This window comes from Mesoplodon bidens (genome assembly GCF_964165515.1).
Source record: "Mesoplodon bidens genome assembly, chromosome: 2".
In the NCBI taxonomy this organism is placed as follows: Eukaryota; Metazoa; Chordata; class Mammalia; order Artiodactyla; family Ziphiidae; genus Mesoplodon; species Mesoplodon bidens.
The window spans coordinates 134436925-134464327 of NC_138177.1; the positions used below are offsets into that span (position 1 = coordinate 134436925).

The 27403-nt window shown below is 40.3% G+C and overlaps 1 protein-coding gene across 4 annotated transcripts in view; it reads right to left on the minus strand.

Moving 5' to 3' along the window:
* NFIA (nuclear factor I A) overlaps window positions 1-17628 on the minus strand; it is a gene marked incomplete at its 3' end in the record, with an annotated part of 385446 nt that extends 367818 nt beyond the window's left edge. For all 4 annotated transcript variants that reach the window (XM_081258348.1, XM_081258349.1, XM_081258347.1 and 1 more), the window contains exons 1-2: window positions 17257-17628; window positions 11293-11824 (exon numbers count right to left, since the gene is read on the minus strand). In XM_081258348.1, the coding sequence (XP_081114474.1) occupies window positions 11293-11824; window positions 17257-17283 (559 nt within the window). In that variant the 5' untranslated portion in view covers window positions 17284-17628. The remainder of the gene's footprint in view (window positions 1-11292; window positions 11825-17256) is intronic.
* Between the last annotated feature and the right edge of the window lie 9775 nt (window positions 17629-27403).

Consider the following 27403-nt stretch of genomic DNA (forward strand, 5'->3'; position numbering starts at 1 on the left):
AAAGTTAACACTTAGTAGTAATATCACCAAATGATACAATTCCTCAATGTACACCAATTGTACAGGGAAAAGGCAGTATCAACAACCGGTTCTGCAAATGTCTAAAACTTCTAATGGGCTATTAGTTGGGAGAATCCTAATTTTAAGACATTGAAAGCCTTAAAATCTTAGTTTCTGAGGAAAATTCATCTAAGATAGCAACAACGCATCTCCCAGTATTTTCTTCAGTTGTGTATTTTGGGCACCTAACACAGTGTCTAACAAGTAGTGAGCGCTCAAAACACGTTTGCTGAACTGAGTTGCCAAGGACATGGTGGAAACTGTCAATAAAGGCAACCAAAATACATCTTCTATGCCAACACCAACCAAAGAGCATCCACTTTGATGCAAATGACAACAACAGGCCACAACTGCTCCTCAACTTATACAGAATTTTCTATCTCCAGAGCTCCTGGGATGCATAGACTCAGTTTCTTCACTGGCAAAATGAAGGTTTCCTCTAAGTTTCCTTCAAGGTATAAAATTCTGAATCTATTAACAAACCAGGACAAGGTCTAGCTGCTCACCACCTTTTGAACTTTAGAGAAAACAATGGCTTTCAGCACTATAATGTACTCCCAGAGAACAGTTTTAGCCCCATCCATAAATTCCAAGGCAGAGCTTAGGGAGTATGATATACTGGGAAACACTTGAGAGAGAAAAACAGGCCATAAAAGGGTCAGACCTACTTACCAGCCCTAACCACTTACTAACCATGTACCATAGACACATTACTCAGCCTCTCTGTTTCTCAGCAGCATAAAGGCAATTATAAAAGCTCCCCTACCAAAAAGGTAAGGTTTATAGGAAGAGCTAATAAAATAATGTATAAGAACCAACTTAAATATCATGGAGGTTAACAAGACTAGTCTGGGGTCTGACAGATCTGGTTTTCATCCTGGCTCTGCCACTACCACTGGCGTGACCTTGAGTGAGCTACGAGCACTCTCTGAACCTCTGTTTCCTGAATAACAGGAGTAAACCACAACAAAAGCCATCTACCAGCTCCACTCGCCCCTACCACCCAACATGAAAAATTCTCCAAAACTTGGAGAAGTCCAAAAGGAAAACAAAACAGAAACAAAGAAACCCACATAAAACCAAAGAAACCCATATCCACAATTCAGAAAACCAACAAAGCCAATCCTAAAAAATGGCACCCAGCTATGTAAACTCCTTCAAGTGCCCAAAGTATTTAAGAGTCTGTCACAGAATGCTCTAGCACAAAGCAAAACGTACTGTTGCAGCTGCTCTGTTCTCACGTTTTAAAAGGTGTCAGTAATAAAGGGCCAAACATGCAAATCCCTAAATGTGCATCTACGTTCCTCTCCAATCTAGCTGTCTCCCTCCAGTTCTGCTGTCTCATGACCCGGCCTCACTTACTCAGCATCACCCCCATCCCATCACCTCTGAGGCTCAACTGCAAATAAAGTTAAAAGCTATGCATAATCAGTCATTAGATAGCAAAATTGAAAATGTCTCTCTTTGAAGAATCACAAAGCTTTCTGTCTGAAACCTCTGACCTTTCTGGAGAAATCACAGTCACTGTAGTTTAAAAATGTAGGTGGTAAAAGTACAAAGGATTACATTTATCCATTTCGCATGTTTGCCGTCTTTTCTGAGATGAGGGGCAAATATCTTCAGAACAATTAGTTCTTCAACCCTAAAATTTCAGGCTGCAATATCCTCATTCTCCAAGAACTGTATACATCCTGGGCCCAATGAGACGGCACTCTTCTGTTAATTTCTATTCCTACTTTATTTTACAGAAAATCTAAAATACATGATTCCAGAGCCTTTTAAAAAAAAAAATAAGACTTTTGTCTGTACAGTAAATGAGCCAAGAAAATAATAAAAATTCATTTGAATCTTCTTAAAAACCACTGTAATCCCTGATTGGGTCAGGAGGGTAAGGGACTTCTAAAAGTACATTTAAAAGAAAAAAGAATTCTTAATAAAAGTCCTTGTCACATATTAAGAGGCCATACAATAAAAGTACTGCAATGACTATCTTTCCCTGACAGGAACATACAACAATAGTTATGCTGTTGAACAGCATCAAGTTACAAAGACTTCATTCTCAGAAGTTACTTGAAACTACTCTCCCAAAGAGAACCTCCACCATTTAAAAGAAGGGGAGAAAAAGCCAACTAAATGAATCGATCAGAAACTTTAGTAACTCAGTAATTTTTATATAAAAGACACCCATGCAAAAGTCATGCCACAGTCCTACAGAGATGCAGACAAGCTTTTGCCGAATTCTTATCCAGAATCCTTACTTCATCTTAAGTGTTTGTAACCCAACTTATCTTTAACTTCCAATTACTTAATGCTAAAAATATATTCTCAGGTATACACTGTTTTCCATCAACACTTTTTATATCTAATATTATTTATGAATTATACTCAGTATAAAAGATGTTTACGATTTTCATTGTTAATCTATTATATCTGAGCCCATACAGCTCTGCTGAATAGTATGCTATGAAGGTTTACATGCAGATGCACAGTATCTTAATTACTTATTCTACAGTAAGCTCTGTAAGCATCTCCATTCCTCATTCATTTGGAATGTTTAAAAATGCCACAAGAAGGGCTTGATGTCATCTTAACACTGAAATCCATCTGTCTATGGCCCTCTTTTGACTTTACTCCTTCTGCAGCCAAAATTTTCACAAAAGTTGATGAGAATTTGTCAACCTAAGGACTTGTAATGTCAGCTCCTTTGAAAGGCAATGGAATATTTGAAAGTGACAATGATGGGATCCCGTACATACAATATTCACTTTATGTGGGACCTTAAACTTAAATAACTAATCCCTTTAAAATTAAAATACATAGAATTCTAAACGCTTCCAATAGGGGAAGAGGAAAGAGGAAGGCAAATAACACAGAAGAGACAGTTCTGAGTTTCCCATATTAATAGTCCCTAATTTTAAAAATCCAATTACAATTGATACAGCACCACAGTTCCTATTATCCACTGACAAATACCTTTCCCTACCAAAAATTACCCCTCGGATAAAGCTATATGACTCACCACAGATACATCTTCCCCAACAGTGTGAACATGTTGCATTAGCCAATCACGGGCTGGCAAAATTACAAAAGGAAATAAAATCACCCAAACCATAGCAACAAAGACAACAGCCTGACAATGGCAGATGCTACACAGACATACATACAAGTTGTTAAATCTTATTCATTTTTAAAATATGTTTTATTGCTACTTTTATTTCATCTGGCTTTTATAACCCATAGAATATTTCAAAAATAGCCATTAAAATATTTACATCAATATATATGCTCTGAAAATTGTTTCTGTTTGGAAACTCATAAGCTATTGGGACCACCAGAAACACTCACCAGAGACATCAAAGGTAGGCAGTATGGAACCTGATGGAGAGGACAATGGGGTGTGAGTCCTATTTTTTTTTTTATTGCAATCCTCTTTTGTTTCCAATTTAATCACTTTTATCACACACCTCAGTTTTCCCTTTCTGGGGTGACTGACACTCCACACCCTAACTTTTAGATTTATTAGCATTTCTAAAAAAAGAAACTTAAAAAGAAAGTCACATTTCTATTTTATTCAATATAAGTTCAGTTCAGCAGCTTTTTAAAAAAATAAACACTAGAAGAACTCATACATAAAATGAAAAGAGGTAGTATGTTATAATTATAATCTTTTTTTCTATTTACAATTATAAAATTCATGTTGAGTGAGGCTTTGAACTTCTGCACTAAAGTCATTAAGAACTAATCTTGCCGAAGTTTAAAGAAGTGAAAATAAGGGCATTAAATAAATCCATCAATAAATCAGTCATTTAAGGGCATTAAAATGAAACTTTTCCCTATTTTCAATTTTCTTCCTTTGTCTTTTAAGTTAAAAAACAATTTTTTAACAATAAAATTCCATTTTTGCTTTCTTTTAAATAATTACACACAGCCATAATCACAGGAACTTTTGGAAACAAAGTAAATTTAAAACTTTAAAATCTAATCATCAAAGGACGTTAGAAATACATATTTCTTATGCATATTTTAAAATGCATATAAATTTACCTAGTAAAATATTACATGCAATTCTGATTTTTAAAATAATGCTTGCTTTAATTCTCAATGGCTTACCAAAGCATCTAGAACCAATTCATCTAACTTCATCTTACAAAAAAAAAAATTCTTAAACCTGTGTTATAATGCTTCTATTCACTAAACTTCTACATTCTAAAAACAAGAAAGAACAAGTCATTCCAGATTTTTGACCCCAACAGTAACAAGCATGAGACCATTTCTCCCTCTTCTAACCAAGTGTGGCTTCATTCTGCGGCTAAAACCAAACTCCACAGTAAAATATCTCCGTGGGAAAGGTTTGGATTTTGACTTTTTATTTCCCCTTTGACTCAAGGTGGGTGTGTGATACCATTTAAGTGACATCCAACGCCAGACAACAGGATATAAAGAGGGATATAGAATGGATCTGAATTTTGTTTTTAAAAGCATAGGATATGGAATCAGGAGGCCTGGGTTTAATCTTGCTCTGCACAAATCCCCTGGCACCTCTGAGATTGGTGATTTTCACCTGTCCAAATGGACAGTGCATTACTTATTTACAATACTCCTGTGAAGTTAAAGAAAAAAATAAAAGAAAGCTACAATGTATGGCAAAACTTAGGACTGTACTTGCTGCAAAATAGACACTCAATAAAAGTTATTTGCCTGGCTGCCTGCCTGCCTTCCTTCCTTTCTTTCTTCCATCCATCTCCTTCTCTCTACTCTCAATCGATTTAGGTCCAAAATTTACCACTAGGAAAATATGTGTAAGACATGAAGACAAAGAGTTTAAGACAAATAGTTTAAAGTTCTCAAAAAACATTAAAGCTATTCCACTTCAAACTCCAGTTATTATGATCATCCTGATCATTTCTGAGATTGAGATTAGCAATATATCACAGAACAACGCTCGCCAAAATACATAACACAAATGAACTTATTTCTCTCAATCTTATCTCATTTAGTGTCTCTTACAAACAGAAAGGCAAAAATATCCTCTGCTACAAAGTAGCAGCAATTTGTCATTTGTGGACTTATTCCTTTGGCTCATAAGCCATGTTTATTTCACTAAAGTATTAATAAGAAGACTAATTCCATTAGATAAAATATACTTTTACCCTGTGGAATTATCATAGCAAAACATGAAGCACTGTTTTCTAATATTTTAGGAAATGCCTAGGGAAAAAGCCATTTCTATCTTAGCAGCAGGTAGAGAATTCTGATAAGTTCAGGGACACCAAAGTTTGGAGCAATCATTTCTATCTTACAGTTGCCTTGGTGGGAGACAGCTAAAATGTTGACAACACTGTAGGTTACCCCTTAAAAAGCAAAATGGTAATAATAATGAATATCTCAATAGCCCCTTTTCCAAGTTTATGCATGCCACAGTGTCCCTAACTAGACCCCTAAACGCTACAAAGAATTTTTGCAAAACTTTTCTTTCTAACAATCTGAATAGAAACTCCAAAGCCCCCAGTAGGTCTCTTAGTCTGAAGCATACTATGCAAAAAAATGATGGTGAGATGGATTATAAAATTCTCCACTAGATATCTTGCTGCTTGGGATCCTTTTACAGTCATTACTTAAACCAAAACACTTTTTAGAGCATCTCCATTTCAATTAAGTTCACGGTTTTATGTTTCTCTTAACAAAGCATGCCAGTTTATTCATTCTCTTCCTCCTCCACCTGACTTCTTCCTTCCCCTGACATCACCTTCCAAGGATTTACAATTTATAATAAATTTAAAAGCAAGATCTAACCTCTAAACGACCATGGGGAAATAACTGCTGAAATGACAACAAACTGGTGTTTAGCACATTCAATGAATGCAATCTGTATTTTATGTTTTTTCTTCTATTCTAACCTCAAAATTGTTTTCAATAATCTATATTAACATTTGTGAGCAATTAGAATTGTTGCTGCTTCTGTGCAAGTTTTTAAAAACCGACAGGCTGTTCTGCATCCTCTGGAAGCAGCTTGAGGCCTTAACCAAGTAAAACAACCAGTCCTACTGTGTATAGCAGTGACCACAACAAAGGCTGTGGTTTCTCCCACACTAGCCCTAAATAGGTTCAAATTAATGCTATCCATCACTGGGTGGAAAAGCAGACAAGGCAAATCCAAGCCAGCAGCATTGGGAAATTTCTTACCAACACTCAAACCTCTGAGCCATAAATGAGCTGACCTCCCTTCTACTCAAGAACACCCTTTCTCCCTATACCTCTACACTCTCTACCCTTCAACTTCCATCTTCCTCACTGCATTCTAGATACGTTCTAAACAGAGGATATTGATACAATCTTCAAGTTATGCAGAAAATACTCAAGGATATAAAAGCCATATTTAATCTCAAGTTTGTTGATTGTTTGTGCTATCTCCCTTAAAGAATTAAAAGATAAATAGAAAGATAAATGACATTTTCTGTAACTGTGTGCATATACCAATAAGTTACAGTAGATCAATCAGCCACAAAATCCACCTTTAGTTTAAGGTTAGAGTTTGAGATAGGGTGGTACTTACTGTCTTCATTAAATATCGCTGTATATTAATCTTACCCCTTTTTTTTTCCAAATAGGGTTTATTATTATAAACCACAGAAACTAACTACACAACTTTCTACTAAGGAGTTTATTAAGGTAGTGAAGAAGTTTAATTCAATAATGTATAGTCTTAGATTTGAGTGTAAACACACATACACACAAACCCCTGTTAATAGAATACATTGAATATATTTCAGATATACAATCCTGCCACAAACTAACATGGTAAGTTACCTAAAACTTTAAAAATTATCATAATTAATTTGGCATAAAATTATAAACTATAACAATCTAACATTATCAATTTAAATTTTGTTACAATTATTATTCTGTATGCACTGATAACCTTACACAGATAGTTACACTGTATTTAAGGTACCAGCTTTTTTAAAAAAGAAATCATTCCCCCTACTCTAACCAGCACTCTGTGTGCAGCCTGGATGTGCACACACATGCACACGAAGCGCACACACGTTCCTACACAGACACTCCTAATCTTACACCTGCTCTGAAGCAGCAGGAAGTGAATTCTCAATCTGTCAACATGACCATCTGGTCTATCTGCATATCACGGCTTTCTCTATTACTATATGAAGGAATGGCAATCACGAAGCCAAAATACAACTAGAACGCACCTGAATGGGAGTCTCTCTCTCTTTGCTGAAATGGAATAATACGTGGCCTATCAGAGTAGAGTAGAACTAGTAGTAATGTAAATAATGTAAATAATTTGAAATGAGTGCCCAGGACAGCATAATTAAGTGAACAATATGGTACAGGTAATGTGGGCATCAGTAACACCGCTGTCAGGTTTCCAGGACAGGCACCAGGCTTCGCAGACACCGCAACTCTTTCAGTAAGCGATGGGACCTTTACTATTCCTGCCGAGCAACACTAAGTAAAGGTAGTAAAGAGAGACCATGGAAGCAATCTGTAACTATTAAACTAAAACACTACTGTGCAAACGGGTTCACTTTCTACCCTGAAACTAACAAGTACTCCTGCTACCATTAGGACAAGTTCAATTCGCTCCGTCCCTGGCTAATTAGCAATTACAGCAACTACCTGACAAATTCTGGTTATGTATTAGTCTTTCAGAGTGAATTTTAAGGTAACTAAAAATACTTCCAATCTTAAAAAATCCCTCATCTGCAAAAAGTGAAGATGCTCATTGTGATTTATCTTTGAGGCCTAATGCCATTCAAAAATTAGCAAAGGCCTTCGTTGAATTAAACATAATTCTATTTGTTTAATTTTAGTTTTTAAACATCTCCACACAGCTACCTCAGCTTTCATTCTACCCGCAGCAGGTAATAACTATAAAAAGTCATTTTATGGCCTAGATACAGCAACCTACCTCTATCCAAGAGACGAGTCCTTCAAAAGTCTAACTAAAAGTTTAACTAACTCAACTGAAAATCTTTCTAGAATCTGATTACATTACCAGAAGTTATACAGAAGCAGTTAAAAAAAAAAAAAAAACTCTCCAGAAAGTTCTCGGTTGAGTGCCTACTAATGAACAAAGGTTAACTTTATCTAAAAGGTCAAATGCCTGGTGGCTAAGGTTATGACCTTAACAACTTAAATTGTGACCTTGCCACGTGCCGGGTATATTGTAGATTCTGATACAGATCATCTGGTAAAGATTGGTCATAAATTAGCTTTACTGTTACACGCCCACAAAGAACACCATTTACCACAATACCATAATATCTCAAAGTTGTCATATGATCCATGGGAAGAACGACTCAAAGAGAGACCAAATTAAAGGCATAAAATGGTTTTACTCTTTTATACTTTTAATGAGATGAAATTCTCAGGCTTATGGAATCACTCCGATTTCATTACACTTGTTACTGGTTATCAGCCACAGAATTCACACAGTTCTAATACCCCTGGATTTAGAGAGGAAAAAGGAATGCAGTTTATGTATTGTATTTTAGCATCTCAATCAGTCTTAGAAAAATCACCTCCGCTTTTAAAAAACAATTGATTCTGCAGTAGCTTCCAGTATTTACATGTGCGTTCTAAGATTTCAACTTCCTTCCCAAGAAGAGGCCGAGGCATGAAGCAATAATTATTATATGCATTTTTAGAAAGAAAAAAAAGGATCTTCCTGTGGCCATCAAGGGGGAAAAATGGCATTTTGGAAGAAAAAAAAATACATGTAAAAGAAAGAGAGGGGAAAAAAAAGACTATAGGTGAAAAGGCCACAATGGTTTTGGCATGTTTCTTGAAGCACATTTCAGAGTCTCTGCCTCCTGCCAATACTGGCAAGTTCTCAAAACTTTTAAGGAGGTAAAAACATTGTTTAGTGTTTACAAATCTTCAGCATTATAACAGATGCTTGTCAAATCAGTTGTATGTGAGTTGACCGATCCACCTCCTATTTGTATTGGCAGCTTCCCTTCCACAAATAACAGGTCTCTAAATCTCTTAAATCACATTTGAGATATTTTCAGACAAAAGGCCTTGAGCATCCCTCAGACCCATCCTGGTGCGCACAGAGGCGCCACGGCTGCGCAGGGAGAGCCAATGGCCTGTACTTGGCCACCGTTCAGGCGACCGAGGGATTCTGGGAGGCGCAGGAAAACCGAACCGAAAGGTAGTCTGATCCACAGTGCTGGCAATAAATCTTTCATAAGCAATAAGGATGCTAACTCTCCTAAGCAACAGTCTACCTGCCATTTTACCAACATCACCCTTCAGGTCATTGAAACCACCAGCAACTATGATGGCTCAAGGGATCTGGAGCCACAGCACAGGCACAAACTGTCAACAGCGAGAGAGAATCCAACGTGAAACGGCGAGAGCGAGGAAGGCCGCGTCTCTGTGAATCTAAGGGAAACGTTCACATCTAAAAATTAGAAGGGATGCTGCTCACACCAATAAATGCATAACAGGTATTTCGCTTTGATGTTACCTTGTAAGGAAGCACCTACCATGATGGGCATCACCCACTGACACCTGCAACTTCTTATATTGGTCCGTTAGAGCATTTATTGTAAGTTATTTACTTCTCCAAATATCCAAGAGATGAAACACTAGATTTTTAGAGAGTGCTCCCCCAAAGCATATAATACCCACAACTGTTTTTTGCACCTTGTCCTAGTAGATTCTCCACTTATATATGCAAATAAATTTTTAAAAAATTTTAACTCTGCTTTTTCAATAGACAAAATAAAGTAACAACAATAGGGTTAACAGGGAGTTAAGGGCCCCTTGTTCCTGTTTAGAGGTCATCTGAAAGGTGCTGCCTTTTCGTTTTCGCTACCCAGAACTGGCTAAAGCAACAGGCACTTCTTATAATTAAGTATACATTTTCAAAAACCCAAATATTTGAAACACTTACAGATCACATCCTCTAAAATACTCATTTATCCCCTGCCAACAGAATGCAAATGATGATGTGACATGCTTGCAAAGTAAATTTCTCCAGTTTCTTATGTTAGGACAGAGGGATAACAAAAGTTCTCTTTCTAAAACATATATTGAGAAAAATAATACAGAATAGGATATCAGGTGACTTCTAAGAGCTCATATTTTTAGAATTGAAAATGTTTTGCAAAACAATGGAGTATCGCTTTTACAGGTAACATCTTCTCTGTTCTTTATGAAAAAAAATACATGAACCCCAAAACAACCTACTGGTAGGATTCCACAACCTTCTTTCTTCCATCTGGCTCAAGTAACTGCCATGAAGGTAATCTAGCAAGACCGATATGTACATATAAAAAGTCAACAAGTTTCACAAGACCTGAGCTTTCACGTAACACAATGAGCCTTTTGTCCAAAACAAGATGAGAGGAACAAAGTAAAAATGCATTATTTTATCCAGTCCTCAATAGTTTTATCCTGAATGCTACTCTACATGCTGTAATATGCACAGGTAAAGCACGCCTTGAAAACAGCCTTGGAACAATAAAGAATTTTATTACAAATCACGCAACTCACCAAATCAATTATCAATATCCATTTCTCGATGTGCTCATGCACTATACAGGTTTGGTTACTTTTCAGATTAATCTTTCCATCAGTTACTTAAAGAATTGGTTTGTTTTTTCCTTTAGCTATTGTAAACAACACTAAGTATTCCTAATACAAAGCTACTAAGTTTGTACTAGTGTGATTTCTTTTTCCTTCATAAATGATCAGCGATTTGATAGCAATCTTACCTCCAACCTCTTCTTAATTAGCCGGGGGTTCAAGAGACCCCAGTAGATAAAAACACTCCCAGAAGAAAAGCAACTAAAAATATTGCCTCACAACCAAACTAAACGCTTTTTAACTAGATCACTTGCCAGTTAAAATAGACGCTTTCTTACAAGGGTTTTTATGAGGCTTCTCTCACCCCTCATCAAAAAACGTGATTTACACATATCCCATAACTGATGACCAACACCTCTGATAACACTACTTGACAAAAGAACTAAACTTAGCGAGAATGCTCTCCAAGCTATGCTTCTCCACCTGAATGAAGGTGGAACCTCAAACAATGGAGGATCTGGCTACTCCGATGTTGGTCTACCTTGGACACCACACCATCCATGTGGACATGGCCTGCCGTAGGGAGCTCGGGAATGGCCCAGCACATACAGAGGTCATCAGGAAAAAAAGCACACGCGAGAAAGTGGACCGACTTTTCACCATTGCACTTACCTGCTGCATGCACAAAGTATGCCAAATATAAATCGAGTTCCTTAACAGAAACCCCTATGTGATGGGGCTGGACACAGAGCCCTGGATTAGAGCACTGCGGGGACTTTACAAGGCGCTCGCCATCAGTACTTTCAAGCGGAATACCTTTAAATAAAATCACCATAACAAGGTCCAACCTCCAGACTTTATCTGCCTGGCGGAGGCAGTCAATTCTTCGCATCTTGCCTTTCTGGTCTGGGTTGGAAAGAACACAACACGGAGGCTTTTTCCCTGTGACTGTAAGAACAAAATCCTCTCGGTACTCAGGTCGGATATCTTTCCGCAACTTGGCCAGAAGTCGAGATGCCCATTTCTGCTTGACCTCTGGTTTTTCACTTAGCAACTCATCCTTCACGGCTCTCTCTTCTTCTTTTGACATACGCTTTTCATGTTTTTTGAAGTATTTTCGTTTTCGGGCCTGCAGGTTGAACCATGTGTAGGCGAAGGCTCGGACGTGGGGCAGAAGTGCTTCGATGAAAGGATGAAATTCATCCTGAGGAAATGAATGAAGACAAAAAGATAACTATAATGAAAACAAAAGGCAACAGCACTTCTTCAGGTGTTCACCTTTAAAAAAATATATCCTTATTTCACTTGAAATTTGATTCAAGCATTACGTTACCAAAATCATACATGGGATCCCTATGGGAAGTCCAAGAGGGGGGAAAAAAAACCATCGGTATCATGTCTCACAATCTTAAAGAAGAAAACCGTTAAAAAGTACAAAATGTTTTGTTATGTTCACAGAAGTGTACCAGGTTCTACTGTCAGGCCTAGGTCCCAGATTCTTTAGACAGTAAGTGAAGTTTATCGAAATGTTTATAACAACATATAATCTTAACCCTATTTCAAGGAAGGCATATCTAATTTTGCTCCAGCCTTGACCTCACTACTTGTAGTACAGCCAGGGCTCGGCGGCCAGATTGGCAAATCCTAAACATTTAGATGCCAGTCAATGTTTATGGAAGTCTAGGAGCAAAAATCATCTCCACGATCAATGGAAACAAAGACTTTCCCCTCTAAAAGTAGACTCTGATGTAGACTCTGATCTGTTTCTTAGTCATTTTGGTAACATCTAATTCCTTTCTAAGTATTAGTTACACACAATTATTTTTAGTCAAAAACTTAGAAAAATTTGGCAGGTCCATATACAAAAGAAGAGATGGATTTGATACTGATCGGACTAAAATAAAAGATCTATGTTCAAGACATAATTGCTGATATTATAGAAATGAAACAAAACAGGGAAAAAAGGAAAAAAAAAACAAAGAAAAGCATACAAGCCAGATAGTAAACAGAATGCGTCACTGTGACAACACGGCTGCAACTAAACACATTCAATTTACTGATCTGATTGTGAAATACCTTCAGTAATAATCATTCCGAAAAAACAGAATACTCATTTAAATTTTGAAAATAATATTTCAGGCTTTTTCTCACAGGGAAACAGGGAACCTGGTATATTCAATGTTTACGAGACTCCCGGAAAACCCTCATGGTTGCCTCTTAAAATCCAAGTAATTTGAAAATAAAATTGAATTTAAAACATTTAAATTTTTCTTACTGTTTTATGGAAAATGCTTGATTCTTTTACTTGACATTTTCTTAGGAAATAGAAATATAAAATTAAAGAAAAATTAAACAGTAACTCCACAAAGCTTTCTGAGTACATCTAACTTTTGATTAACCAACCCCACACTAATCTTACTAATCTTAACTTCTCTCCACCGCACAACCCTCCCCCCAAAAGATAAATTATTTACTTTTAAATAAATGAGGATAAGAAAACCAAAGGGATATTTGATGACTTTTTTTAAAAGGGTGTAGGACAGACAAATATAAAATGCATTCTTTTTTGGTTTGTAATATCCATCTAAATATATTTTGGAGGCACAAGTAACTGTAATGTCCAAAATATTATTACTATTAAAGCAATTATTAATTTTTAAACATTCAAATATAAACTGAGTGCTTAAAATTGGTGAAATACTTTATCAAGCCTGTTAAAATATTGTAAGCTATAATCAATCACTTAAACACTACATATGACTTTTTTTTAAAGTAAGGTTATATTAATATAATACACACTAAATCATTTCAATAATCAACATTTTTTTCCCTCTCTCAACAAATTTCAGGCTCCGTATTTCAAGTTTAGGTTTGAAAACTGCTCTTTTTCAATAAAAGAATCCAAAAGAGAAGTCAGCTTTCACAACACATGTGCATTCTTTAAGTGGAGAAAAAAACAGAGAAAAATACAAGAATTCTATTATTCTTCCCCATACACCATTAGCACTTTAAAATTTCTGATGTTTGAGAATCTTTCCTATTGCCGTACTTTAGAAGAGAGAAATGGGGTGGGGGGAGCATTTTTCAAGTCACAGTTTATCTATAAGGTATACGCCAAACTGCAAAGCATTTAAACATTACTAAATTCTGAGCTCATCCTTGAAATGCTCTAAAATACATAAATTTGGGGTTTGAAACAGTCCTTCACATTGACTGATTTTCTTATATACACAAGACATGCTAGGGACCAAGGCTCTGTGGAATTATGCAAAGAACGCCCGGAGTCTACCTTAACTACAAAGTGAGCTTTCACCAAAATGAGGATTTCATTTTAAAGTCTCAGCCCCATTTTAAAATGCAAAGAATAACTTAGCTCCAAACAATTCATATTTATGTCAAAACCTTGTCTTATTAAAGAGCTTTATTAATGATGATAAACATTTAAAATAAACCTTCTAATGTGACATTTAAGTGTTCGAAGATACTCCCAATATGCTTCTCAGAGAACTGCGAACTGCGTGCATTCGTGTTCAAAAGGATTTTGTTTACCTGCCAACCAACTGCCCATATATCTCATCATAAAAATCCTTAAATAAGGCCAACTATCTCAACTAATCATTAAGAATAATCTAAGTCCCCAGTTTTACATCAAAAGTATTTACAAGTTATTACTCCCCAAAGGTTTTAAGAATGTGCCAATAAAAGTGCACAATATTTTGTATGACTCTTACTCACATACACAAGGAAAGTGCTAGTTATATTTCTCAATGCACAATTAGAAATATTCCAGAACATCAAAACTAAAGAACATCATTCACTTGCAGGAAATGCCCAGGCACAGCATAAATTAGTTTAAAAACAAAACAGTATGCCCTTATAAAGCATGTTGTTGCACATACCGCCATAAGCTATACAATATTTCAAAATATTCAAGAGAAAACAAAGAATATTTTACGTATGTACTCAGTGAGAAAGTTATGGGCCACCAATAAAAACAAACCTGAAAACCTGTTTCAAAAGTGGTAGGACTTTGAATCAGCATCTTCAACGTTCATCTGTTTGTAAGTAAGCCAAGTTTCGGAACCACAGAATGCTGATATTTTTGGAACTACCTCTTTCAAAGGTTCACCTATAAATTTCTACTGTTGCCATTCTATGACCAGGTACATGATTTGGTTAAGATGTGTCCACATGGATTAAAATACGATGTCTGGAATTTTCCTGATAAAGTTTTTAAAAATTGCACACGTATATGGATTTTATTCTTTCATTTAGAGTAATTTTTATCACTGCGCTTTACTGGACTTTCTTTAACGACCAATAAATTACCTAAGTTTTTCTTTTTAAAACTGGCTCTAAAGCTTTATAAATATTCCGGCAAGTTAAATAAATTGTGAATCAATTTCTAAAAGAAGAACTCATAAAATATATGGCCCTCATTCACTATTTAGTGTACATTTTCTTTACAAACTGTTACACTAAGTAAGTGTTTCTCTTAGTGGTGTTTCCAGAAGAAGGCCTACTAAATGTCACTGCCAAATAGGTTTAAAAAAAAAAAAACTTTCTTAATGTGATAATAGTTCATGAACCAAGAGAATCCAACTTTGTTAAATACTTGACTATGCCCTGGGCCTGCATAGGTACACAGGTATCCTCATGTATGCACCATCCCAAAACACAAATTTATCTATTGAGAGCTCACTGGCGAAGACGCTAATGTGTCTGCTAAGGTCCTTCCCCACTAGGGCAGCACACTGGTATTATCTACCAGTTCTACGTGTTGCAAACTTTTGCCAGCTAGAACTTCAGCCTTTGAATCTCAGCATTTTCACTGTAGTCATAACTCATTCAAATTATCTTACACTTTGCATCTTATCCATATGCAATTGTGAACCTTGCCAAAACTGGTTGGAAAAGTTTCATTCCATACTTCCACGAGTTACTAAAATAGGAACTTTGGAAGTTTGTTAGGGAAAAATAAAAAACTTTTACAATAACTAAAAGCAACTGCTATCCATTATTAATGCTAGGCCTAAATCCCAAACAGACCATTTCAACATAGAAGATGCATTTAAGAGTCTTCTGAGATCAAATAGCCGGTAGATGACTGTTAGATATTGCAATAAGAAGGCATGTCATGTGGGAAATAAATCCAGAAACTAGAGAAGAGAGAAGAAACTATGGATACTTTTTAGTCTTCCAGAAAGTATTCCGGTTAAACCGTTATCTCCTGCTAAATGAAAGCAAGAGGTGGTAGCAGGTTTTTGAAGGGAGTGGTGAATAAACATTTTATATGAAGCATACAAACTTCATCTAGGTGATTAATGGTCAGATCGCAATGTACCAAAACAGTATGAAGGCTCACACTTTTCTTCAAAAAAATTTTAGCGCAAAATCACTTTACCTTCATGCCTTTTACTCAAAGAAAATAAATAATATATTCAAAAGGGACCAAACTTGGGGCCGTGAAGTAGCAATATTTTGCTTGGGGGTGGTGCAGACAAGGGAGGGATGGAAAGGGAGGGCATGGAAAGGAGAGGCGCTGGGGCGAGAGAGACCCACGCTCCGAGTTAGGTCGGAGGGAAAAGTTGCCCCCGTCCGGTGCGCGGGGCGGCCCGAGTCGCGCGGCAGCAGCGGGAGGCGGCGGCGGCGGCGGCGGCGACGGGGCGGGGGGAGTCGCGTCCGGCCCGGCCGCCGCTCAGGCTCGCGGCCGGTAGCCCAACTCCGCCCGGCGCGCCCCGGCCCGCGGCTCGCGGCTCGCGGCTCGCGGCCTCCGTTGCTCGCCGACCCGCGCAGCGTGGGTTCTTCCCGGCACCGAAACTTTCGCTCGGGAAAGCGAGCGGGCGACGGGCGGCGAGGACGCAGGCTCCACCCGGCCGGCGCGGGAGGACGCGGGGCCACGCAGCTCCGCTCCGCCGAGCCCCGGGACCGGCTCGCCGCCGCCCGCCCGTGCCCAAGGGGCGCTGTCCCGGCGGGGGCCCGGGGCCCCGGCCCGCGTCCCTCCCGCGGCCGGACCCCAAAGGCTGACAAACAATAAACAAAAGTAAGAGTTTGGGGAGGCTGCTGCGGCGCGGGCTCAGCGGGCGGGCAGCGGGCGCGGGGACCCGAGTTCTCCCGCAGCCAGGGGTGCAGCGGCCCCGAGAGTGCGGGGCGTGCTGGGGGCTCCGTCAGCGCCCCCCTCCCCGGGCGCCGCGTTAACTACAGAAACCGGCCTCGCGCCTGCAGAAACGCTGAGTCCAGATTTCAGCGTGTCATGGGCTGCAACCCCGCCGAAACACGTGCGGGGCGTCCGAAAACACCGCCGTTCCGCAGTCAATCGCCCCGATATTAATTAACGCATTAATAAGAGGGCGCCATTAGCCATGTGCCCACACAAATGGCCGTGCAAGAGGAATGCACCCGCATGGAAACAAAGTTACTTTCTTAAAGCTGTATTTCTCCACTACCACCCCCTCCACGAGCATACGCGCGCACACACACACACACACACCGAAACACGCGCAGACACGGGCACACCCCGAGACACATGTCCCGGGCCCTGCTGGCGCGGGGGTCCCCGGCACTCCCGGCCCGGCCCCAGGTCGGCCCCCGCCACTCCGACCCCCACAGCCCCTCCGCATCCAAACAGCTGCTTACCTGGGTGAGACAGAGCGGAGAATACATCACTGCCCGGCGGTGGGGTGTGCGTGTGCGTCTGGGTGTGCGGTTTGGAGGTGTGCGTGAGTGCGGGTGAGAAAGGAGAAAGAGGGAGAGAGGAGGAGAGAGAGAGAAGGGGGGAGAAAAAAAAATCAAGCCTGCTTCTTGCGTTCACATTTCCAACTCGGCTCAACTGCAGCCAGCCAGCGCTATTGCCGCTCCATGAGCTGAACTTTAACCCCGCCTAGAGTTTCCCTACACTCCACTATACATGTCTACTGTACGCGGGCGTTAAAGGCATAGCGCACCCTTTCCAGCTCCCGCGCCCGCCGGCCGGGTGCCCGCGAGCTGCCCGCGCGCCCGCCTCCGCCTCCGCTCTGCACCGCACCGCACGGCCGCCGCCCGCTCGCGCCGCCGCGGGGGGGTGGGGGGGCGGTGTGGGGGAGGGGGCGGCTGCGGCGCCGCGCGGCCAGCCGGGTCCCGAGCCTCCGCGGCCGCTCTCGCTCGCTCCTCTCTCGCTCCCTCGCTCGCTCCCTGGCTCGCTCGCTCGCTCGCTCGCTCGGCACCCCCCTCCGCCCCCCCAGTCCCCGCTCAGCGCATTACTGGGTAACGCAGTGAGGAGCAGTTACAGTCTGTACTCCCGGGCAGCTATAGGCTGCCACAGGATGTGCTTAAGCAAACAAAACTACTTTTCCTCGTTCCCATCCCCCAACCCCCGCCGCAGACCTTCGCGGACCTCGGTGGAGGACTTGGGCAACTTTGCCAGGTTGCCCTGCACCCCTCGGTTCGCTGCGTGGGCACGTAGAGAACCGCGAAGAAGGCGGGGGGGGGGCAAATTTGCATGTATGCAAATATTTTTAAAAATCAGACCTCCTAGGTAACTTTTGTTCCCTTCTGAAATGCGGTACGGCTCAAAGCATTGTAGTCTCTCCAACGAAGCTTTTTGTGGGAATAGATCGTCGGCAGAGGTAATTATGCACAAAATCCTGCAAACTTTGTGCAGCTTCAGTCCTATGGCCTCCAGAAGCGGGGGTGGTGGGGGAAATTTTCACAAGGAAGATTCACCGGATTTGGGGGCTGGGGGGGGTGGTGTCTGGAGAAAGGGAGGCGGAGATTAACTAGCATTCTCCCTCCTAGGACTGTGAAACTAGTGGGTTTGAACACAGACGCCATAGAAAAAGTTCTATCACGTTCAGAAACAACAGTGGTTTAGCTATGACATCTTTCTCTTTTTAGGAAGAAAAAAAAATGTGAAAGGGATGTCCCCTTAGGGAAGGGAGATATTCTGGTCCAAAAACACGTGCCCAGAACTGGACGCATGCTATCATTACTGTCCCTGTTCCTGAGACACCTCTGGAAGGGTGCCTTTTAAGAATCCCCTCTTTTTCCCTCCCCCAGGTAATAGTTCTTAAAATGGAAAAGAGCTTCCTGCAATTATTTTAGGTTTGCTAAAGTATTGTTTTGGCAAAAAAGGGGGTGGTTTTTAGGGTTTGGCAAGTTGCCAATAAGCCTGCTTTTCCAGTTTTTTTTTAACCTCATATTTTCTCTCTAGACTCTCTTCACTGATGGGAAAGAAAAAAAAAAAAAAGTATACCTCCTTCCTCCAAACCCCCATCCCATTTCTTCCTCCTCATCTCCCTCACTCTAGTATGCAGCCTGCTGCATTTTCTAATCCTTCTCAAGATTCCAAAAGGAAAGACGACTGTATCACGTTGAAAGGCTCTGGCACACAGACAGGGGAATCTGCACCTTGGTAGAGGTTACACAGCTAGAGAGCCTCTGAAAAGAGGAAATTCCTGTAGGAATGCCCACTCAGCATGTGAGGGTGAGGTGACATGTTAAGGCCACTCTCATTCAGACTCTCCCCCACCCCACCCCTTTTTTAAAAGTAAGGAGCAAGAAATATGCTACTGGAGAAAACAAAGTTCTCTGAAATATTCTGCATCTTTCTAACGTGATTTTATGCTTGTTCTCCAGTTACTTTATTGCCAGAATAATTCCTGAATTCTCAAGAGACCATTTTCACACGCTCCCCCCCGCTTCTAAATCTCCTTGGAAAACTCTCTGATTATTTATTAAGGGGTGAGGGGAAATAATGACTTAAACCTTTAATGAGAGAGCCCCGTCTTCCCAAACTACACAACTGCTTTTCCTTGGTTCCTTTTGGATTATCAGTAGGGGAGAAACGTCCTAAAAGGCAAGCCGAATAACAGAGACAACATCCCTGGCCACGAAAACCCTTGCTGGGATCTATAACTTCAACGCGCTCCAAGTTTCCTCGATAGAAGTTTCTGGCTGACGGTTCCAACATGTAACTGAGGCACAGTGAGAAGTTATTGTTCCGAGTGTGTACTCTTGGGAAGCTTTCTTCCAGAGCAGATTAAAATCTTTCTTTTGGTGTGTTAAAAGATAGACTTCACATCTGCCTCTTCCCAAAACAGCAAAGATGCTGACTTTTAATTGAATCTCAAGAAAAAGGAAAATAATTTTTTAGAAAGGGCTGGCATGTCGCCCTGGTTTAAAAAAAAATGGGGAAAAGTAATTTAATGCTGCTATTTCTACTTTGAAAACTTCTTTTGTTGCAGCAGTGGATGTGCCCGCGATTTCCAGCTTTCTGCGGTTAGCAATATTATCTTAAGTAACTTTTGGCGCCCTTCGTAAGACTTTTGGATATGGGACGATTGTTTGCGCCCTCTAGGCAAAGGCTGGATCCAAGTTCAGCACCAAAGCCCTGCACATCCGCTCCTGCTTTCTCTCCTACCTCCGCCAGCTCCCGCTCCCTCCCCCGCGGGAGGTGGGGGGAGGGGGTGGGCCGGCAGGGGAAACACTACAAAACACAGTTCCAACTACAGCCTTTGGAAACAGGACTGCGAAAAATACAGTAGAAGAGTTACAGTTACAGAGAGGCTTCTGGTAACTTTCTCTCCAACAGGCATAAATTTAAACACACAAAGAAACAGATGTTCCTCAAAGGGCAGACTGGGGGTAGAAAACCTTTCCAACCCTCTCCCCTACGTCCCAAGTTGCAAAAGTAAATCCTTGTCCAGGGTTCACAAAGATACTAAGACCCTTGAAAGAGAACAGGGATGGAGGGCGAAGAAAAGAAAGAAAGGATAGTAAAGAGAACAGTATAGGAAACACAGGTGAAGTACAAAAACTAGTTTACTGCAATCATATAAGTGACCCATTGTTAGGAAGGATAAATCCCTTATTGGAAATAACCACTCCAGTCATTTATTTTGCAAGTGCTAGGCGGCTGCCTTGAAATGGGATTGTCTCTGCGCAAAGGAGGCTCCTGTCATGCTCTCTGCTATCCATATTCTCCCTGGCAGAGAGCCCAGCCTTGCATTTGCTGTGTTTTATTTGCAGAAATGTTACCTTGCCAGTTTTAGTGAAATCCTCTTAGATATATAAATTATGTCAATAAGGTTTCACTTATATGTACATCTCAAATACCTCTCATTTTGGAGGTTACTTAATAGGAAGATCTTATTAATATGATTTAGATTTTAATGTACAAAGCAATGAAGGTAAAATTGGGGTTCATAAGTGACAACGCCATTTACTATAGTTCCTACCAAGACTAACTTTATTACTAGCATCTTCCAACATTTTTCTTCTCTAGTTTTTTGACCTACAGTCACTTGTGTGCAGATTTTTCTTATATGCATATATTCCTAAATTGAATCATGTTGCTGAACTGAGCATCCAAGTGGATTCTTACATCAGATTTCCAGGCCAGATTTGATTAGAAGGCCTAAAGCCTTGGGAAATAGCTCAATGGGAATTTAAGCCAAAGATGGGAAAGAGCCTATATTATTTTCCATTCACTTCCCAACAGAATTAGGTGTCTACACAGCTCAGAGGGAAGGAAGAGATGGATATATTTTAGTCAGAGGCTGCCAGTTACTGTCTCCAAGACAAGCTACCGCAGTTGGTTTCCACTGGATTGGTGTCAAAGACTTGTCCAAGAGGCCAGACTCCAGCTAAGAGTTAGCGAGTCAGCAATCTTCCACACACACCCTCCACAGGAGTTGTTGTGGTAACAAGAAGAAACGTGAACTTGGCCAGTCTCAAGATCCTATTCGCTATTGACCATATATTTAAACAGAATTCAAGAAAAGTCAAGAACAACACTCTCTTTCTCCCCATCTTCCTTTCAAATGTATAAAACAGCTGTCAATCCACCTGTGAAACAGTCCCTCTCCCTTAAAACTGTTGTTTAGAGTTCAAGAGAGGCTTGCCTATTCCTTCAAAGTACCTGAAAAGCCAAAGCTTCTAAGATAATCAGAGTAAGACGTTTTGCAAGGCTAATTGTGCAATATATTACTTCCCAAAGCTCACTAGAGTCCCAGTTTTCAAGCCACACATTTTTAAAAGTTGAACCTCACCTTCCACAACCATAAACAGCTTCCCTGAATTTACAAATAACAACTCATGCAAAGTTAAAGATTTCTCTAGCAGAATTTTTAAAAACTTTTCCCAAAAGGCAATGAAGAAGGCATACAATTCACGCAAAACAAGACAAAACAAAACCCACGCTGTTTTTTTCTTTTTTTCTTAAACTCGAAAACTCTTTCCTATTGTGCTTGCTAAATCCGGAAGAGCTTGTAGCTTTGACAGCTTGAACCGCACCATCCCCTTCAGAGCCGCAGAGAACTTCAGATCTTCTCTGCCCGGCCCCCTCTGGCTGTTGCGAGCCATTGTACACCCAAGCTTGGATATGATTGGATAAAGCTTTTGTCAATCTCCCATGTTGTCCCATTGATTAGAGGATCGAATCGTCAATTACTCTCCGGGTCCAGACATTTCTTTTCGGGTTAGGTTGACTGCTGAGGCCAGAAGTCTTTTTACAGAACAGAGCACGTACAGGATTTTTTCCCCCTTCTGGAACCGAGCAAGCGCTAGGAGGAAAAAAATCTGTCAAGCTCAGCAATTTTTTCAAATCTCGGGGAGGAAAAAAGAAAGGAAACCCGGTCCCTGATGCACATAGCAAAAAAGAAAAAGAAAAAAGCCATCCACAAAGCTACATTTTTTAAAACAAAACCATTACAACAGACATTTACCCAGCAGTCACTTCAATGCATATGCAAGCTAGAGAAATTTTAAAGTCTTAGCCATTAAACAAAATCATTCTACCATTATTGTTGTTTATAAAACGCCTATCGTATAAACGCAAAATAGAAAGTTTAAAGATGTACCACGTACCACTGCAATGTAAAAAGAGTACGTGAGAAACTTTAAAATGTTCGGACGAATTGCTTCATTTGTTGTTCCCATTTTTTTTTGCATGAGAAAAGATATCTAAATAAACTTGGAACCGTTGAAAACCCGGAAGAGATTTTTTTTAAGCTGTTGGCCAATTGCAGGCTTCTTGGAGATTTTTTTTTTTTTTTTTAACTCCAAATCAGAAGGCTTTTGCAATTGCAACGCGCGCTCTCTGCCTCTCTCACTGTCTCTCTCTCCTCTTTTGAAAGCGATCCAACCCCGGCTGGCTGGTTCTCAGATTCTCTCTGGTTTTGCCTTGTGTGCTTTGGATTGTACGAGACTTTGCAGAAGTTGCCATCGATTCGCAGTCCCTCTCTCCCGTCCCTACTCCCTTGTTTATTTCCGCAATCGCTGCAATTTGCATAGTAACCACGCAAGAGGCGCCGGCGGCTGCCTGCGGAGGGGGCAGGGAGGGGGCAGGGAAAAGGCCTTGCCCCCTTCTCCCTTCCTCCTGTCGCTCTCCCCGCCAGTCTCCTCCTCCCCCACGGCGTGTGGCCAATAGGAGCCCCGGCATTCAGCGCAAGCTCCGGTCGGGACACCGTTCGGAAGAAAAGCCCCTGTGTTACTAGGCCCCGCTCGCAGGATGGTGTTTTTGGCGCAGTAGTAGATACCCGGCTTGCGGACCTCGCAGCCGGTGCTAGGGAGATGTGAGGATATAGTACCTTTGCCTGCGGTTGTGCGGGTTTTGCACGTTTGAATCAAGTCTGCACACCTGCTTTCTCGGTTTCTTTTTCCACAACCTCTCGTGAGTTATTAGGCTAGTTCATGATGGTTAGTGAGAGATTTAACCTTTATTTGCACTGGTGTAGACCAAGAGTTAAAAGATCCTCTTTGGTTCATTAAATCAAGAGAGTGCAAAATGTCACAGAGAACTCGCAGTGAAATAAAGCTTCGGCTCCAGGTTCAGAAAGGAAAAAGCAATGACTCTGCTCTCTGCAGATGGCTGACAAAATTGTTAGGTGCGCTCCCTCAAGAATAAAGCTCTTCCTTTAAAGCAGGAGATGCAGTGAAATTCTAACTTAATTGCAATTGTCTGATTTGTCAATATCCTTACAAAACCTGGGTTCCACAAAGTTTAATGCACCCCTCTACCTCCCATCCCCCCAAAAGAAGAGCTGTAAGAATTTCGACATTTAAAGGGGGAGGGGGGTTAAAACACAATTATTGGAATATTAAGTCCTTCATCTCACTGATTCATCTTATTAATCCAGACTCTTTAAGATCATGTAATCAGGATATTTCAATGTCCACCTTTCATGTGTTTGTTTTAAACAACAAACTAGCCATTGATGCAGTGGTGGTGCTGGGAGAATGTCCCTTTAATTGGAAAGCTTCACAACCGGGCTATTGCGTTTTTTTTTAATGTGTTTGCTTTACATCAGTTAAGTAGCTTAGGACGTTTTGCTGAATAACTGAGTTACGTGAAAATGTGTACTTAGCTCACTTGATAAAAATTATCCAATAAGAAGTCAAGAGGAATAGGAAGCAACCTGGCAGTTGTCTGATTTTCTTAACTGTCCTTGGTGAAGGTACCTAATTAATTAATAACAGGACCTTGCACAGTTAAATTAGAGGTTAGAGAAACCTCCTATTTTATTTTGAACCACATTTTTGGCTGTAGGCTTGCACTTTACAACTAGCTAACTGATGCAGCACTGCTGGGAGGTTTAGTACTGTGGCTGCCCTTGGTGTTAAGCAAGCTTGGCTGTTCTGGTCTGCCGCTGATAGATTCAGATATTGTCTGGCTCTAGAAAGTCTGTGGCATTTAATCCTGGCCTCCTCCACTGAGCATACATTTCCACTTGGCATACTACTTTCACCCTAGAAATACACTTGATGAGATGTAGTGGCTTAAGTAAAAAGAAAAAATAATTTTTTAAGTAATCAGAAAAGTTCTAAGCCTAGTTCAGCTGGTGCTAGGGCTGTGTGATCTTGAGATGGTTACATAACACCTGTAAAATAGGACATCGACCTATTGTGAGAATGGAGGTCTGTTTTGTCAAGAGCTAAGAGCCTTTGAAATGCACAAGAGGTATCACCTTGTATTTCATTGCTCTGTAGAGGCCATGGTCTGAATAATTCCCAATGCTAAGCAAGCCAGGCCTTGTCAGTAAGTGGTAACAGTGAGTTTTGTGTACAATGTCTGTAGTTCATTAACTTAGTCTAATGTGGTAGGTTAGTACAATTTCCAAAGTGAACTTTTATATCTCCATCTAGTTAACAACATACTATAGGCTTTGGAGTCCAACTTAGGTGTTAATGTGGTCCTACTATGTGACTCCAGGCAAATTATTTAACCTCTGTAAGCTTTAGATTCCTCATCTGAAAAATGGGACATATTAAGAACATTTGTAAATCACCTAGTACATTATGTGTGGTCAATATACGGTAGCTATAATAATAATATTATTACTGTTTAATATGTACCATGTTCTAGGTACATTGAATGTGCTAGCTGGGATACAGAGAATAAGATATTATCCCTGCCTCTAAGACGCTTTCAGTCCAATGGCAGAGATAAGACATAAAGGTAAATAACAATGTAATGTAATAAGTGCTATGTCCAACTTAGATATACATAAAGGGCAGTGGGAACACAGATGACTGATTTTGCCTGGATGTACAGATAAAAAGCTAAAAAAAGGAAATGACATTTGTGTTGGGCCAAAAGTATGAATTTGCCACGTGAACAATCGAGGGGCAGGGCACTCCTGTCCAGGAAAGCACGGAGATGTCAGTGTATGCAGTGGGCCAGAGAATGGGGATGGGTTCGATTGTGGCTCATTGCTCTAGCTAGTATTAGCTTACAGTAACTACAGATGTAGTTAGAAAGGCAGACTGAGGCAAGATGGTGGAGAACCTTGCGAGCCATTTAAACTTTTGCTTGAGGGACCGGGGAGGCATGAAAGGTATTTAATCAAAAGATAGACAAGGTAAGATTTGCAAATTAGAAAGATCATGCTAGCAATGGAGGCAAAGAGACCAGTTAGAAAAAGGTGAGAGAAGATAAAGTCTTGAACTATATAGCATAGCAGGAATGAATGAGCAAGAGAGAAAGGAAGGGAAGAGTAGAGGGTAGGAGAGAGGTGAGGAAGCAAGGGAGACGCGCCATTGACATTCACTTTAGGGACCTTGATCAACAGGGACAACTTAACAGTGCAATTTTTCCAGACTCTCCCCGAAGTCCAAATATCCACCCGATGTATAATAAGACCTATTAGTGAAAGAGGCTCTCCTTACCCCACAAATTGCCACTTCTATATCCTTAAACCTACAAATATTAAATAATTTAAAATGAAACAGTAACCATAACGATAGCTCACATAGATTGACTGTTTACTCTCTATTAGCTCTTCCCACACCCTGAATTTGTGTTCCAGTAACTTCAGCCCCACTGAAAATCAGCTGCACATGGAATAGGGTGATTTTGAGTCGTCATCCCCATTGAGAGCCTCATGTTTCCACATAGTCCTGTTTTATGCCTTGAAAATAGTAGGCTCTTCCAGGAATTCTGCTTTGTTGACCCAAATAAAAACTTAATCCTCTTGCAGGGCATTGATATGGAGACTAGAACATCAGAGTCTTACAGAATTAGAAACATAATTCAGAATTGCAATATTTTTCTCATAATAAATTTAAATTTCCAAACTAAGTTGAATGTTGAACACACAGATATATTTCACATTTTCTTGATTTGCTTGGTAAATCCTAGATCATCCAAAGTACTTTTTAGGCTAAGTAATCAACACTGGCATTTAGAGATCTAACATGGCAATATAAAGGATAAATACTAGAAGCAAATTTAAATCTAGGATTTGATGAGGCTTCCAAATAAGCAAGTTGTGGCAGACTATTGTCTCCCCTAAATCTGTTCTCTATTTTTGGAGACATAGATGAACAGTTTAGAGCCTATATTTCCCAGCCTTCCTTGAAGATAGGCATGACACATGATTAAGTTCTTCTCAATAGAATGGGAGCAGAATTTCTGAGTCCAAGCTCCATGTCACTTGCTTAAAAGAAATTTGTTGTCAATTTTTGACCTAAGGACTGCGGTGAGGCTATGTTAGAGACTGAACTTCAGTGAAAAAGACCAGGACAATGCCCTAGGAGACAAGAGAGCAGCAAGGTAGGAGAACCTGTGTCCCTAAACAACCTCATGGAGCAAAGCTGCTCCTCCAGCCTAGATCATATTTAAACTGTTGTGTTCTGAGGCCTCTGATATAGCAGCCTAGCCTTTAGTATAACTAATAGTCAAGATTATAAAATAGTCTCATGATACCTTTGGATTTCTCTCTAAAATGTTATGGTTTTCCCCCAACTTGGTACAGATCACATTTGGTTTTATTATCACCCTCCTTTTCCAGACTCTCCTTCTGCCTCAATTCTCTCTGATATCCCCTCGTCCCATCCACACTAAATGACTCACTTTTCTCATCACTTTCTGAACATACCATACATGTTAATTCGTCTCTTCCCTTGTTTGTGTGCTTTTTTTCTGTCCAGAAATCCCTAAAAAATGGGTTCCACTCATTTTTTTTCGAGAACCAAATGCTACTTCCCAACTCCCCTGGCAGAATCCATCAGTCCCTCCTGCATGTTCGATAATGTCTTATACTCACCTCTAGGACAGCTCTCTACACATTGTATATTAGTTATTTATTTGTCCATTTGTCTGCTAGACTATGAGCTCCTTGAAAGTGTGATGACTTCATTCATCCTTGTATAACTACAAGCAAAGTGCCATAGTAGATCCTCAGTAAATGTTGGGCAAATTCACATGTGAATGAATAGATGAACAAATTGTTAGCTTTCCAGCCTTGTAGTCTGAGGAAATACAGGGTCAGGAGTGTGGCTCGTGCAAGATGTGGCATTATTACCA